The following is a 16,704-nucleotide window of genomic DNA, read 5'->3' as shown; positions in this document are numbered from 1 at the left end:
TAATCTACTTTCTGTCCATTTATTTGTGAGAAAAGGGGAGGTTCATACAAATGGAATCATATAGTAAGTACTTACAAATTCGTGCTAACATTAATCCAAAGGCAAATCAAACAAAGTTGACTTCACACAAAGTAGACATCAAAACAAAGAAGAACCAGGAGATACGGTCATTTCATCATGATAAAAGATCAATCCAGTAAGAGGAAATAATCATCCTAAATATGCATGAATCTAATAGTTTCAATATATACAAAACTAAAACTGATCAATCCTAATTGAAAAACAAAAAACTAATATACAATTACAGTTGGGAAATTTCAACACCTTTCTCTATATAATGGGCAAAACAAGTGCACAGAAAGTTAGTAAGGATACAGGAGACTTGAACAATCAACCTACCTTATATTTATAAAACACAACAACAATATACACATTAGTTTCAAGTTCACCTGGAACATTTATCAAGACTGACTATATTCTGGGCCATAAAACCATAAACTTAAAAGGAGTGAAATCATACAAAGTATATTCTCTGATTCTAATGGGATTAAAATGGAAATCAGTAATAGAAAGATAGCTAGAAAACCTCCAAATATTTGGAAACTAGACATTATACTTCAGAAGTCTAAGACTAAATCGCAAGGAAAATTAGAAAATATTTTGAATAACATCTGCCTTCCTCCATTTATTCCTTTTTGGAAATTCACCACCAAACTGGGGGACTGCATACCAATAAAATTGTAAACATTGTTAGGTTTTCGAGTAAGACTCTTGCTGTAGAGTGGATAGCTGTGATTGCTGAGTCAACTGCCTCTGGCTTCCAGTTACACCAAGATTGTAACAGCATTTTTACGTTTTATACAACAAATAAGCTTTGTAAATAACATTTTAACATGTAAAAAAGAAAAGAAAAAGGAAATATTATGAACAGAATGAAAATTATTTTGGAAATTTCTATCCTGAAACCAGTAACTTGAAAGCTCCCTAATACTTAAGTCCTTCTGATGAGAATGTAATATTAGCAAGCCATTTTTTTTTTTTATGATGAAGCATACAGAAATGTGTCAATAGCTGAAGACCTACATAACTCAATAAACCAATATTTTCCATATGGCTGATGAACAGTATTATAAAAGCTCCATTCTATACAAGAGAGACCAATGGAGTTTGAGAGTGCAACAAGTTCAGTGATTATGGGTTCAGACTCTACTGCAACAAACAAATCTTTTGAGAAACTACTCCTTGTTAAGTTTGGCAGAGTATTTTTTAAAATCCACAACTATCTAAAAAGGCTGCTAAAAAACTATTTTCAGCTGCATATGCATGAGGTAAGATATTCTTCATATACTTCAAATAAACCAATAAATTACAAAAGACTGAATAAAGAAACAGAAGAATCCAGCTGTCTTCTATTAAAGCAGAAATTAAAAAGACTTACAAAAATGTAAAATAATACCACTCCTCTCAGAACTTACAAGTCTGAATATAGTTATTTTCATTAAAATGTTACTTATGTTCACATATGAGTTTATTTAAAATGAATTAATAAATACATTGATCAGTTTTAATGTTTAACTACCTACCATGACAGACAGAAGAATACTTGAAACAATAAGTAATAAGATTAAGTGGCCAAATGAGTTATAGCAGTAAAAGTAAAATGGTAAACAACTTTGGTACCTGATGTAAGAAGACTTGGTACTCATAAAACTCTGAGCTAAAAAATAAAATAATCTCAATAGATTTGGTTTTTCATAGCAGATTTGTCTGTTCGAATCCGGAGACTTAATCACCATAATGTAGCAGACAGAAAACTCATTCAACTAAAAAGATCAGATTTTATAAGGGCTCAATTAGAATTCCAGCACAATGCCAAAAGACTGTTTTTATGTCCACACTTAATGGACTGGACACGTGTATACCCAGTGCTGTTATGCCTGGGCTGAGATAGATAACTGATGGGGTCGGATCAGAGATACATCCAAGGCAGAGTGAGCCTAGACTGAGCATAAATGGAATTCCTTAATTCTGGCTGTAGAGTTCCCACAGAACTGAATGTATTTAGACCCTCTGGAGGCAGTGAAGCAGAGAAGCAGTTAAAGGCTGCAGGGCAGACAGCTCGGGTTACTCTTTTCTTAGTTGTATATTTTCAAAAGCTTTTTCACTTAACCACTTTGTGCCTCATTTTTCTTAAAATAAGGATACTTATTAAATCATAGGGTTACTGTGAGGATTATAAATGTAAAGTACTTAGAAAAGCATCAATTATAAGTACTTGATAAGTATAACTATTACACAACATTTTGCCTGAAATTTAGAGTGAAAAAGTACTAATCTAATCTACAGATTGAGTGGGGGATGTAAGAAATAATAATGAAATACTCTAAAAGTTAACTATGATATTTAAAAGGTCCAGGGTTAAACATCCATAAAGCGATCACAATAAGGTTGTAAGAAAAAAATTACCTCAAAATTATCATTTAAAAATGAGTAAAGAGTAGATTTGGTATAGACTTTGGATTCAGAAAGCATCTACGAAATGTTTTTAAAACTGATGGATTTCTTTCATGGTTATGAGAATAAAAATATATCCTCACCTAACAATTATGAAACAGGTGAGATAATTTTCATTTTTTAAATAAAAAGCAAAAAATAAGCATTTAAAAATTTAATAAAGAAATCTACAAAGTATTAACAATTGTATCATAGTAATTATGTAAACATCAGCATCTACACCTTGATTCAAAGTGAAAAAAACAAAACAAAGCGCAGGTTGCATTAAAAACTTCTCACGAGTCCAAGGCCTACAGCCTATGTGAGAGGGAAGTCCAGAGAGGGAGTGGTGGTAACGGGCAGGAGGGGGAGGAGAGGGGGGTGAATAGCTGGCAGTGATGGCTAAGACTTCTCTCCACAAAGGATGGGCAGGGTAAAGGACTCTGGAGCCTTGACCTGATTGTGGGCAAGGCAAAGTCATCCTAACAGCTTCCAGGACTACTCCCATTCATGGCCAGGCCTAAGACACCCACCCAGAAATCAGAGGAGGGAGTTTGCAAAATCAATCCACAAAATAAACTGGCAGTCTGCAACAGAAAACACTTAAAAGAAAAGAGGATATTGTAGCCTGCAAACTCTGCTGTCAATTATGTCAACACATGGCAAAGAACTTCCACATTCTTACTTTTGCAAGTACGCCCACGCTTCTGCAGGACTTCTACAACCAAATGCAATAATAAAGTGGGAACCAGCACCTGACCCAGGCCTTAATTTGCCTAAACCCTCAGAACAGGGAGAGATGGAAGCAGCAGCTTGGAATGCTTCTTCATGGAATCAGCTCTGTACCTCCATCTCACCAGAATGAATGAAAACTTCTATGTAGGTCAGAGGAAATGAAGTGTTATACATAATCTGTGCTTCTAATACACTCCAAACCAGCTTGGGAGCTGTTTAAAGGCACAGGAGAAAGTGCATAGGAAATTTGATGAGTAGAAAACCAGTGAGAAGGCTGCTCATGTGTGTGTGTGTGCCAAACATTTCGCTTCTCTTGAACAAATCTTTTTGGCTAGAGTGGAAAAAATACTCAACACCCACAGTGAACCTCTTTTGAGAGAAAAATGACAGTGAGGAAAAATGGTACCAGGGAATTTCTCAAGAATAAATTATTACAGTGATTAAAAGGAATGTGTTGACTTACCTGGAAAATATCTGTCTTGTCTTCAAATAGACTGACAACATATTTATAGTCAGCATAAGCCCAGAATTTGGAATAATCATAATCTATAAATGGTCCAGAAGTACTAGAGTGGTCACAGTTCCAGGTCAGAAACTCTTCAAGTGTAGCTTCTACGTAACTACATGAAGTTTCAAACTGAGGAACTGCAAAGTAAGAGAACCCAACTTTAAATGTATTTGAAACAGTTTCCAAAATTGTTTTTTAAAAAATAATTTCAACCAAAAATGTTAACTATCATTTCAATTAACTAAAAATTAACTTTGCACTTGCTATATAATTAAAATCATTTACAACTTTCACAATGCTATTGTGGTACATACATACAATGGTATATTACTCAGCCATAAGAAAAGATAAAATACTGTCATTTGTGACAACATGGATGAGTTTTGAGAATATCATGTTAAGCAAAATTAGACAGGAAAGTCAGGAACCATATGAATTTAACTCTTATCTATAATAATAAAAGCGCAATACACAAATCAACCAAATGACCGAACAGCAGAACAACCATCCAGACAACATTCCCGATGACCATGCTATGACACGCACTGGCACCAGGCCTGCCAAGGCAGGTGTGATGTGATTGGTCAGGGGGCCTGCCATTGCCCCACAACTGCCCCACAGAGGGAGGCCCAGGCCACAAGTCAGCGGGGCAATCAATCGGGTGGCTCCACGATTGCCTTGCAAAGGGAGGCCCAGGCCACCTGCTGCAGGACAATTGATGGGGGGATGGGGGGCGCTCTGCAGAACCAGGGAGCCAGGGGGGTGTGGTGGCGGATGCGGGAAGCACCAGGCCAAGGCAGGTGCAGGTCGGGGGCGGGGCTGCGAGGCAGCGGGGTTGCGAGGCAGCTGGGGTTGCAAGGGCCTACCCTTGCACCAATTTCGTGCATTGGGCTTGTAGTATGGGATATAAAACTAGAAGCAACAAATGAACAAATAAAACAAACAAACAAAAACTCAAAGACACAGACAACAGTATGGTGGTTACCAGAGGAAAAGGGAAGTGGAGGGGAGGTATCAAAGGGTAAAGAGGATCAAACATATGGTGATGAAAGAGACTGAACTTTGGGTCGTAAATACATAATGTAATATGCAGATATATTATAGAATTGTAACTTGTATAATTTTATTAACCAATGTCACCCCAATAAATTTAATAAAAAAATTTTACACCATTGAATTAAACATTCATTTTAAAATAAAATAGTAAAATATTCTAAGATTTTTTTATAAAAAGATACAGTTTTAACCTTAGAACTAAAAACTACCCTTACTATTGGCTGATTCAGTTGTTAAACAACAAAGCCAAAAGCTCTTCTGAAAGAAAGCTTTTATTAAGATATAAAAAAGAAATCATTAAGTTATTAAAAAATATTAGAATATTTATTTTCAGACCTGGCTGACATGGCTCAGTGTTTAGCAATGGCCTATGAACCAGGAGGTCACGGTTTGATTCCAGGGCACATACCCAGGTTGGGGGCTCGATCCCCAGTGCGGGGCATGCAGGAAGCAGATCAATGATTCCCTCTCATCACTGATGTTTCTATCTCTCTCTCTGAAATATAAAAATATTTTAAAAAAATATTTATTTTCAGGATACAGTAGGAATTTCTAAATAAATAGGATTAAAAATATTAATGAAATATATGATTTGACTATATAAAAAGGTAAAAACAGTGAAGCAAAATCAGACGGCAAATAATAACATGGGAAACACATTATGTATCCTTGTAGAAACTGCATTTTTTTAACATGATCCATTCTCCTTTCTGCCAATCCTCTCTTTTTTAATGCTTAAGTCCTTAGGACATCAGACTCCAGTCAGCATCAACTGTCTTAAGAACGAAGCCTCAAGTCTGTTGACCACAGAAACAGAGCTGTGGTAAAACCAACCACACATCTTGGCCTCAGTTGTGTTTCAATCCCAGGCCCATAAAGCAGAAGAACTCCACTGACCACACCCTCACAGAGCTAGGCAGAACAACACCATGGCTGACGTCAGGACCTAACACAATGATCAACTACTCCCTACCTTGGCCCCAACCAATCAGGAGAGCCTACAACCCCAACGCCCAAAATCACCATGATTACTAATTTTCCCTATTCGTAATCTGTCCCTGTCCCCCTCCTGGAGCCAGGTTTTAGAGCACTAGCTTACCTGTGACTCTGGGCTTGTGCCATTTCCTTAAATAAATCTTTACTTTCTTTGCTGTAAACTCTTGGTCACATCTTATTGGGCTTTGATGGGTGCTGGCAAATGGACCCTTTTAGTCTGGTAAGATCAGTAACAAATACAGTACTCTTAATATGTAAGGCACTTATTTAAAAAAAACCCGCACACCTCAAAAACCTGAAAGCCTAATAATGAATAGTCAGAGAACAATTACCAGAAAGAAAATACAAACTGCCACTAAACATGAACACATGTTCAACACCACCAGCAACCAAAGAAATGTTAATTAAACTCATGAGATGTTACTTTTCACCTATCAGAAGATTGTTTTCATTTCTTTTTAACTAAATTTATTGGAGTGACATTGGTTAATAAAATTATATAGGTTTCAGCCTGCCCGGCGTGGCTCAGTGGTTGAGCGTCGACCTATGAACCAGGTCAGGGTTTGATTCCGGCCCGGGGCCTATGCCCGGATTGTGGGCTCAATCCCCAATAGGGGGTGTGCAGGAGGCAGCCGATCAATGATTCCTTCTCGTCACTGATGTTTCCATCTCTCTTTCTCCCTCTCCCTTCCTCTCTGAAATCAATCAATCTATCTATCTATCTATCTATCTATCTATCATCTATCTTAAAAACAATTATGTAGGTTTCAGGATACAGTCTATAATACATCATCTGTATGTTGTATTGTGTGTTCACCATCCCAAGCAAGATTATTTTTTGAAAAGTGCTGTCTGCAAAGAGCTGGGCCATAGTATCAGAGGTCTTTCATTCTTTCACCCCACACATATCTGAATGTCCATTAGGAGCTCAGTCCACGATGAGAAAGTGAACTTCTTCATGGGAAAAGAGACTCTGAACAGTTCATTACTGACATAACTAATCAGTTATTATAACTATGTTAAATGTTACTAAGAAATAGTAGGTGCTCTGAGATAATTTAAGAGTCACACATTTGGGGGTAGGAGAGGGAGATGTGGTCAGGAAAGACTTCCAGGAGAAAATGCTATTTGAGCTAATATCTGAAGGAAGATCTGAAGGAAGAAGAGAAATTAACTAGGTAAAGGTGGAGTAAGGGGAAAGAGGAACAGAGAGAAGCATGGCTAGACTACAGACGCAAAGGCCCTGAGGTAAGAAACAAACCTCTGGAAATACAAAAAAATGCAGAAATACTTGTTTGGCTTGAGCTCAGGAAGAGGGATTAAGCTGATGAGACAAAAACAGCTTTCTACACCAAAACAAAATTTTGACCTTTAGCTTAAAGGTAATGAGAAGCCATTTAAGGGTTTAAGCAGAGAAATAAGATGAGTTTAAAAAACAAAAACTGTCTCTGGTTTCAGTATAAGAATAGCCTAGGTAGGGAGAGCGGGAGGTGCAGTGGGACTATAGATGAGGCTACTGGGATGAGAGAAAGCAGGGTAACCCCAACTAGAAGATGGCCATGGAGAAAGAGAGAAGCAGGTTGCTACTAGATATTTAGGACACCACTTAAGAGAGGTATTCCCAAACGATTCAGAGGGTTCTTGTCTTAAGAAGCTTCATGAATATTGCTGCCACTGATGATAATGGTCATATCCCTTGACCTAGTCATGATACTTTTAGAAATCTATTCTAGAGAAATAATCACAAACTTGAACAAGATTTATTTTCAAAGTTGTTTACTACAGTCCTATTTAAAAATTTAAAACTTCAAAGCAATCTATATATCAAAATAAGAGAATTTAAAAAATACATTATGATACTATCATACAATGGAATATTAGGTAGCCATTTAAAAGTCACATTTAATGTTAAGAGAAACTGCTCAGAATAAGTAAAAAAAAACACAAAGCAGGCTATGAACATTAATACATTATTTTTAAAAGACAAAAAGGCCTATATGGACATATGTACACTTTGGTGATAGGACCAAGTGCTTTTTAATTTCTCTGGATCTTCCCATTTTTTTCAATATTCTCTACAATAAGCAATATTCTCTACAATGTTATTTTTAAAATAACATTTATTGAGCATTTACTATGTGCTAGGCACTATTCTAAATGTTTTATGTGCATGAACACATTTAATCTATTACAGAGAAGTTAAGTTACTTACCCAAAGTCACACAGTAAGCCAAAATTTGAATCCATGCAAGCTGACTCTGAGTCAGCTCTCTTATTGCTTGTGGCAGAATTGCATTTATACTCAAAGAATAACTTCAAGATTTAGTATCGAGAATATATAAAGAACTCTTTGACAACTCAACAACAAAAGACAAAAAAACAAAAACAAATCAAACCACCCAAAAGCAAAAAATATCTCAATTAGAAAATGGGCAAAGCATCTGAATAGACATTTCTCCAAAACAGATATCCAAGTGGTCAATAAGCATATGAAAAGATGCTTGACATCATTAGTCAAGGGAAATGTGTATCAAGAGCATAATGAGATAACAATTCACACCCACTAGAATGGCCAGAATAAAAAATGGAGTAAGTGTTGGCAAGGACAGAGAAATCGGACACTCATACATTGGGGTGGGAATTTAAGATGGTTCAGCTGCTTTGGAAAACAGTTGGCAGTTTCTCAAAAGGTTTAATACAGAGTTACTGTATGACTTGGCAATTCTACTTCTAGGTATAAACCCAAGAGAAATGAAAACATATGTCCACACAAAAACTTGTACATAAATGTTCATAGCAGCCTAATTTATGATAGCCAAACAGTGGAAACAACCCAGATGGGCAGAAACTGATTAATGGATAAACAAAATGTGATATATACACATAATGGAATATTATCTGTAAATATAAAAGCCTAATATGCAAATTGTCCCTGTAGAAGTTCAACTGGGAGACTGATCACTCGCTATGACGTGCACTGACCACCAGGGGGCAACGTGGAATGAAGGAAGGCCCCAGCTGGCAGCCGGAAGGCCCTGATTGGCCCTGATTGCTGGCCAGGCCTAGGGACCCTACCCGTGCACGAATTTCGTGCATTGGGCCTCTAGTTCATTAATAAAAATAAATGAAGTACAGATACCTGCTACAACATGGATGAATCTTGAAAACATGCTATGTGAGTGAAAGAAACTAGCACAGAAAGCCACAATATTGTATGATTACATTTATATGATGTGCCCAGAATAGTCAAATCAATAAAAACAGAAAGTAGATTAGTGGTTGCCAGGGACTGGCAGTGAGGTAGAAGAGAGGGTGACTGCTGAAGGGGTACTGGGCTTCTTTATGGAGCGATGAAAATGTTCTAGAATTAGATAGTGATGATGTTGCCCAACATGGTGAATATGCTAAAACCACTGTATACTTAGAGTGGTCAACTTTTCATTATGTGAATTTTATCTTAATTTTTAAAAGAACAAAATATCTTTAGTAAAAACTCAGAGAAGTTGTTACAACCACAAAGACTTTCTACTTTCTCTTATGCTTAAGTATCAACTTGAAAATGTCAAATTACTGTGATTCATCTATAAGTCTGAAAAAGATTAAGAGTTAATATCCATAGAGCACTTAGACCAGTGACTGACACAATAGCTCTCAATAACTGTTAGCTATTAGTAGTAGTATTGTATTTGGAGTCTAACCAGGATGGGGGGAAAATCACATCCTATTTCTCTCCAAATTATTGTCTTCAATGAGTGGAAGATTTATTTGACTACAATCAAGAAGGAAAAAGCACAAGCTGATTTTTATGTGGCTGCCGCTGGTCTAGCATTTAATTTTAAAAATACAGTAAAAACATTTCGGTCTGTCATGGGAATACAAGGAGAGTCTAGACACTAAAAACCAAATAATTCTATGAGATCTACTAGAAGGTTAACATGAAAGAAAGAAGCTTTGAGAAGACGGATACCTTCTTAAACTGTCTCAGTTAGTAGATATTCATAGGCCACCTCACAGCAATACTTAAAACGCTGAATTTCTAGACTACCAAACCTGCCCATATTTAAATATAAGTTAAACACACATTCTGAAGCCAGACAATGTTGTGGACTCCTTTAGATTAGAAACTATATCCTTCTCTTATATTAAGTATTCTGAGAGGTAACAATAGTTGTGCTGACTATAAGGCAAACCAATCAAAACATTACAAGTCTTCAGGGAAGAAGAGGGAGCTGGCAAAATCTAATTGCTTAAGAGAAAAAGAAAATAGCTATACATATTACCTGCAATGGAAGTCAGGCAGCTGATAAGGCAGAGAGATAAAATTTCAACCAAGACTGAGCACTATAAATAGTGCCTGAAGCCAAACATAAAAGGACACATTCTACGCAAGTCAAAAGTGGGAGCAACTATTAGATTACTATTGGTCATTTTCAGTCATGTGGGAACAAATTAATAGCAGATTAACAAATATTTATTAAGTGCTTGCCACATGCTTGAACAAAAACATTTTATACTAGAGGCCCGGTGCACGGATTCCTGCACTGGTGGGGTCCCTCAGTATGGCCTGTGAGGACTGGGCCAAAACCAGCTCTCAGACAACCCCCAAGGGGTCCCAGATTGCGTGAGGGCAGTTCTCGGGTGACGCACCCCAGAATCAGGCTCCCTCCTCTCTGGTTCTGGGTGTGTCATCCGAGAACCACAGCTGCCAAGTCACTGTAGCTCAGCAGCTCCTGCGTTGAGCATCTACCCTCTGGTGGTCATTGCATGTCATAGCTATAGGTCGGACAGGCAAACAGTCAGATGGTCACTTAGGCTTATATATATATAGATGAGGTTATAAACTATAGGTTGTTTATTCTTTAAAAAAAAAAATCTTAACACAAACTGTCCTAAAACTTCCAATAAAATATTCTCTATCTGAAAATGGTCAAAAAGAGAATCAGAAATAAAGAATTTTCTAGAGATAAAGAACACACTGCTGGGAATGTGGAAATACTATTGAAGAGACATTATTATTATGATTACTTGCGGTAATCATACCTACCTGTATCTGTACTTTTCATTCCCATCCTAAATCGTATCTGCTTGCCATTAAGGACCTTGGAAAGGTGCTCAGCAGTCCAGTGTTGTGCTGGCCAATCAAAAACCATATTACAGAAGACGGCAGGTTGCTGTAAAGACATGATAATTTCTTTTGCTTTCTCTGGTGTGAAAGGTTTGACATATTCACCTAGGAAGAGAAATAAATAGAGCAACAGATAAGTAACTATAGTTATAAATCTATACTAATAAAAGGGTAATATGCTAATTAGACTGGACATCTTCTGGACATCCTTCCAGACCAAGCCACAGTGGTGGGGGCTGAGGCAGAGGCGGTTAGGGCCGATCAGGCTGGCAGGGGAGAGCAGTTAGGGGCAATCAGGCAAGCAGGCAGAGAGGTTAGGGGTGATCAGGCAGGTAGGCAGAAAGGTTAGGGGTGATCAGGCAGGCAGGCAGAGAGGTTACGGGCGATCAGGCCAGCAGGGGAGAGCAGTCAGAGACAATCAGGCTGGCAGGGGAGAACAGTTAGGGGTGTTCAAGCCAGCAGGGGAGAGCAGTTAGGGGCGATCAGGCAGGCAGGGGAGAGCAGTTAGGGGCAATCAGGCAGGCAGGCAGAGAGGTTAGGGGTAATCAGGCAGGCAGGCAGGTGAGTGGTTAGGAGTCATGGTCCCGGATTGCGGGAGGGATGTCCAGCAGTTGAACATCCCCTGAGGGGTCCCGGATTGGAGAGGGTGCAGGCCGGGTTGATGGACCCCCCAGCCCCCATGCATGAATTTCGTGCACCGGGCCTCTAGTATAAATATAAATATCAAACAACCATAATTCATCAATGATATTTCTTATATTAAATTTTAAATGTTAGAAAATACTTACAATTTTTAACGTCAAGATTTTTTTAACCCTACCAGACCGCTGTACCGATTTTTCAGTAATTTCCGAATCTGCCGCTATACTGCTGTACCTAATTTTCGGTACTTTGCCTAGGTTCAGGGCCTCAGGTCTGGTAGACTTAAAAGGCTTTCTAACTATTTAAATTTAAAAAGATGCAATTTTTTGAAAATATTATTTTCTAAACAGAGGATAATGTAAGAAAAGCTGATATAAGCTACTCTAGAACAACCAGAATTTCTGGGGTCAGCAACAATTTTACTTGCTCTATCACATATTTATGTCCCCAAAACCAACTGAATTAATAAAAATACATCAGTCAGTGGGAAAAGGGGAATTACTTTTATTGAAAGATTTAAAAAGGATAAAAAAATGTGCTAGGAAGAGTATCAGGGTTAATCCTTGACCAGTTTGCCTCAGTGCATAGAGCGTCAGTCCATGGACTGAAAGATTGCAGGTTTGACTCTGGTCAAGGGCATGAACCTCGGCTGCAGGCCCGGTTGGGTTGTGTGTGAGAGGAAACCAATTGATGTGTCTCTCTCACATAGATGTTTCACTCTCTCTGTCTCTCCCCCTCCCTTCCACTCTCTCTAAAAATCAATGGGAAACTGTCCTTGGGTGAGGATTAACTAACTAAATAAATAAAACATTTGTAAAAATAAACAAATAATCATTGGTTTCAACTGCATTTATAAAGAGTATAGGGGCTAAGAACTGAGTACTGCAATAAATTCCACAGAATTATATAATGCTAATTCTGGATAGATAGTAAATATTAGTATTTGCTAAATAAAAGAATAAGTTTCTCTTTAAAGACATCTTAAACACACTGCGGACCAGTAGTTTTATTGCTAGCTTTACCCAGTAGCCAGATAAATTTCTATTGAACGAGTACAAAAACGTTTTACATAAATGTTAAAGGCACGCTTTAAAGTTAAATACCCATTGCATTTTGAAGTTATTTATTACATATGCTTACAAGCTAATATCTTTTTAAAGTATGATACTTTGTAAAACACTGTGTAATATGAAGCAAGAATTCTCATGATCCATCCACAATGTGTTAAGATGAAAGTGTTCTGGGAAAGGTAAAAAAAAATGCTTCATACTTTGACCCCCAAAACATATATTTATGATTCTCTGAATCAGCTAAATCGTGTATTTCAGTTACGTAATCTGTAATTACACTTAATTCAAAAAAATTTAGAAAAGCTCATAACTAATCCAAGTTCTCCCATCATCCAACTTTTTATAAACTTTCTGCTAAAAGAAGAGGAATGGGGCAGGACTCATCGAGGAACTTGAGTAACTTGTATGAATATAAGATTCACTTTTAAAGAAAATGAAAAATTAAGTCAATTTGATTTCCTTTCTTAATCAAGGGCTAAAACTCAGAATCCTTTCCTAAATCCTTGGTGAAAGTGAGCAAGCTCTAAGCCTTCAGCAGTTGACATTTAATAACAGTGTGTCACCTTCTACATAGTCAGGGCTTCCAAGTGAGGAGGAAATCGGTATGGATGCGTAGAGAGGGTAAGGGCAGGTAGAAGAGCTGGGGACTACACGGAGTGAGGAAGGAGAGACTCTCTTAGGTCTCAATGCAAAAAAAGCCCCAACTCTATCTTTATTATGTTTTTAAAATATATTTTTATTTATTTCAGAGAGGAAGGGAGAGGGAGAGAGATAGAAACATCAATGATGATTCCAAATCTTAGCTATGGGAAATTGTGCTGCTATGAACATAGAGGTGCAAATATCCTTTCTGATAGGTGTTTCTGGTTTCTTGGGATATATTCCTAGTAGTGGGGTCACTGGGTCAAATGGGAGTTCCATTTTTAGTTTTTTGAGGAAACTCCATACTGTTCTCCACAGTGGCTGCACCAGTCTGCATTTCCACCAGCAGTGCAAGAGAGTTCCTTTTTTGCCGCATCCTTGCCAGCACTTGTGCTACATCTACATAATGGAATACTATGCTACTGTAAAAAAGGAATTCTTATCATTTGCAACAGCATGGATGGAACTGGAGAGCATTATGCTAAGTGAAATAAGCCAGTGAGAGTCAGAGAAAGATAAATATCACATGATCTCACTCATTTGTGGAATATAATGAACAACATAAACTGATGAACCAAAACAGATCCAGAGACAGAGAAGCATCGACCAGACTGTCAAATCTCAGAGGGAAGGTAGGGGAGGGTGGGGGTAAAAGGGAGAGATCAACCAACGGACTTGTTTGCATGCACATAAGCCTAGCTAATGGACACAGACACCAGGGGTGTGAGGGCATGAGTGGGGGTGGGGTGGGGGGCAATGGGGGGATCAGGACACATATGTAATACCTTAGTCAATAAAGAAAAAAAAAAGAAACAAAGTACTAATACATAGTACAACATAGGTGAACCTTGAAGAAAACATTATGCTAAGTGAAAGAAGTCAGTCATAAAACACCACATATTATCTGATTTCATTGATATGAAATGTCCAGAATAGGCAAATCCATAGAAATAGAAAGTAGATTAGTGGTTGCACAACTCTAAATATACTAAAAACCAGTGAAGTATACATTTTAAATAGGTGAATTGTGTGGTATGTGAATTATATCTCAATAAAGCTGTTACAAGAAAAAAAAAAGAAACATCAATGATGAGAGAGAATCATTGATTGGCTGACTCCTGCATGCCCCATACTGTGGATTGAGATTGCAACCCCAGCAATGTGCCCTGACCAGGAATTGAACTATAACCTCCTGGTTCATAGGTCGATGCTCAAACACTGAGCCACACCAGCCAGGCCCCAACTCTACCCTTAAATGACCTTGAAGTACCCTGTTAAAGAAAACAGGATGTTATGAGGAATAAAAAAAACTGTCTATCTTTCCTTGAGATGTTTACCACTTTTGACATGTATGATAAATGCACATTTAAGGTCTGAACTCATACTGGCCTATACATACAAGGTTACCAGATTGCAGTGCACCAAATATTCCAGGACTTGTAGGGCCAGATTCCATGTGCATGGAATGGACAAGGTGCATTTTTATTATATTTAAAAACATTTTTTTAAAATATATTTTTATTGATTTCAGAGAGGAAGGGAGAGGGAAAGCGAGAGAGAAACATCAATGATGAGAGAGAATAATTGATCAGCTGCCTCCTGTCCACCCGACACTGGGGATGGAGCCTGAAACCCGGGCATATAACCTTGACTGGAATCGAACCTAGAACCCTTCAGTCTGCAGGTCGACGCTCTATCTGCTGAGCCAAACCAGCTAGGGCTATTATATATTTTTAAAGTTTTGCTAGACTATGTATGAAATGCTATTAATACATTCATAATACTGTCTCATTTGTGGCATAAAAACTAGAACTATCCTTTGAGAAATAACTGGGAAAATGAAGCAGAAGTCTCAAAGAACCACCCAATAACCTAGTAACTCAGGAATTTACTTTTAACAAAATAATTAATCATAAGATATACATTTGTAATATATGTATATACATACATATAAAATATCTACCACCACAAAATAAATCTGAAAATATAAACCTAATGTCTAAGAGTAAAATTTATAATTAAATATTTCCCCCATGGTACATATGTCCAGTAACAATAAAAATGAGGGCTATGTAGAAATCTGTAGAGTTGTAAGGACTGGAATTGACTCAGAGAACTATTGCAATAGCCAAGAGAGAAGTGTGATAACAAGGCCCTGAACAAGAAGTGGCAGTGAGGAAGGTAAAGATGGAGAAATATGCCACATAGTTCTATATACGTTAAAATAAAAATGCACATGAGATCCTCTAAGAAGGCAGATAAGGTATTTTATGACCACTACCCAAAGGAAGAAATGGAAGTTCAGATATCAAAGGGCAACACCCTGGTGGTGAACTGAAATTATAGGTCACATTCCTGATTCCAAGTCCAGTGCTCTTTCCACTGCATAATCCTGCTACCAGAGAATTAACACTGAGGGACTTACACTGACACTAAAATCTCAGGAGAGATAATATAAGCTGAAAAGATAAATAGGTGCAGAAAAGCTTTAGATCGACTCATAGATAATAAATCCATATGTGCTGTTGGGGAGGGAGGAATAGTTTGGTTTGTGCATCGTGTATGTGTTGGGGGAGGTGTTAATACCTATAGTAGAGGCTACTGGCTGCCTAACTTACCATTCTCTTCTTCCTTACTAGCAGAACTTTGGTCATTGGGAGCAGCTGAAAAATTACATTTCTTAGACTCCTTTAAAGATAGGAACGGCCAGAGATACCTCTGGAAGTTGCGAGTCATCCTTTTTGCCCTTATCCTCTTCTCCTATCTTTGGCTTGGGAAACAGACATAATGGTTAGCCATCTTAAGAGATAAAAGAACAGCCCAGGAAATTGCAATGTCAGCTGAAAGAATGCAAAGATGTCCATCTTTGTGTCACTGAGCCACCAGCCAAATTCTACTTCCTGAATCCTTTCATATTAAAAAAATTAACTCTTATAGTCAATACACTGTTATTAGCTCATAACTGGTATAACATCTCGCCTTCTGAAACTATGGTTTTCAAGGACAACCATATATTCTCTGTTACAAACAAGACAACAGGCTCAAAATGGAGTTGCTTATGTTAAGCCCCAAGTCACCAACCTCAGACTTAATTACAGTTTCAGCTCTCATAGAAATGGAACATTGAACCAATCAAGAATCACGTGGTTAGCCCTAACCGGTTTGGCTCAGTGGACAGAGCGTCGGCCTGCGGACTGAAGGGTCACAGGTTCGATTCCGGTCAAGGGCATGTACCTTGGTTGCGGGCACATCCCCAGTAGGGGGTTGGCAGGAGGCAGCTGATCGATGTTTCTCTCTCATCGATGTTTCTAACTCTCTATCCCTCTCCCTTCCTCTCTGTAAAAAATCAATAATATATATATATATATAAAAGAATCACCTGGTTTGTACTGGCGAGGCAATCTGCCTGATAGACCCTGACATCCTAAAGGAAAATG

The 16,704-nt window shown here is 37.9% G+C and overlaps 1 protein-coding gene across 5 annotated transcripts in view; it reads right to left on the bottom strand.

Moving 5' to 3' along the window:
• The window catches only part of HSPBAP1 (HSPB1 associated protein 1), a 45,304-nt gene that overhangs the window by 18,739 nt on the left and 9,861 nt on the right, over nt 1-16,704 (bottom strand). For 2 of the 5 annotated variants that reach the window (XM_023757353.1, XM_023757355.1), the window contains exons 1-3: nt 15,886-16,034; nt 10,833-11,018; nt 3,692-3,873 (exon numbers count right to left, since the gene is read on the bottom strand). In XM_023757353.1, coding sequence (XP_023613121.1) covers nt 3,692-3,873; nt 10,833-11,018; nt 15,886-16,003 — 486 coding nt within the window. In that variant the 5' untranslated portion in view covers nt 16,004-16,034. Of the gene's footprint in view, nt 1-3,691; nt 3,874-10,832; nt 11,019-15,885; nt 16,037-16,704 lie in introns of those variants that run through there. The other 3 variants (XM_023757351.1, XM_023757354.1, XM_023757352.1) reach the window with 3 other exon arrangements.

This window comes from Myotis lucifugus, unplaced genomic scaffold (genome assembly GCF_000147115.1).
Source record: "Myotis lucifugus unplaced genomic scaffold, Myoluc2.0 scaffold_105, whole genome shotgun sequence".
Classification (NCBI taxonomy): domain Eukaryota; kingdom Metazoa; phylum Chordata; class Mammalia; order Chiroptera; family Vespertilionidae; genus Myotis; species Myotis lucifugus.
The sequence above is the reverse complement of the archived record's forward strand: the minus strand, read 5'-3'. Positions and strand labels throughout refer to the sequence as shown.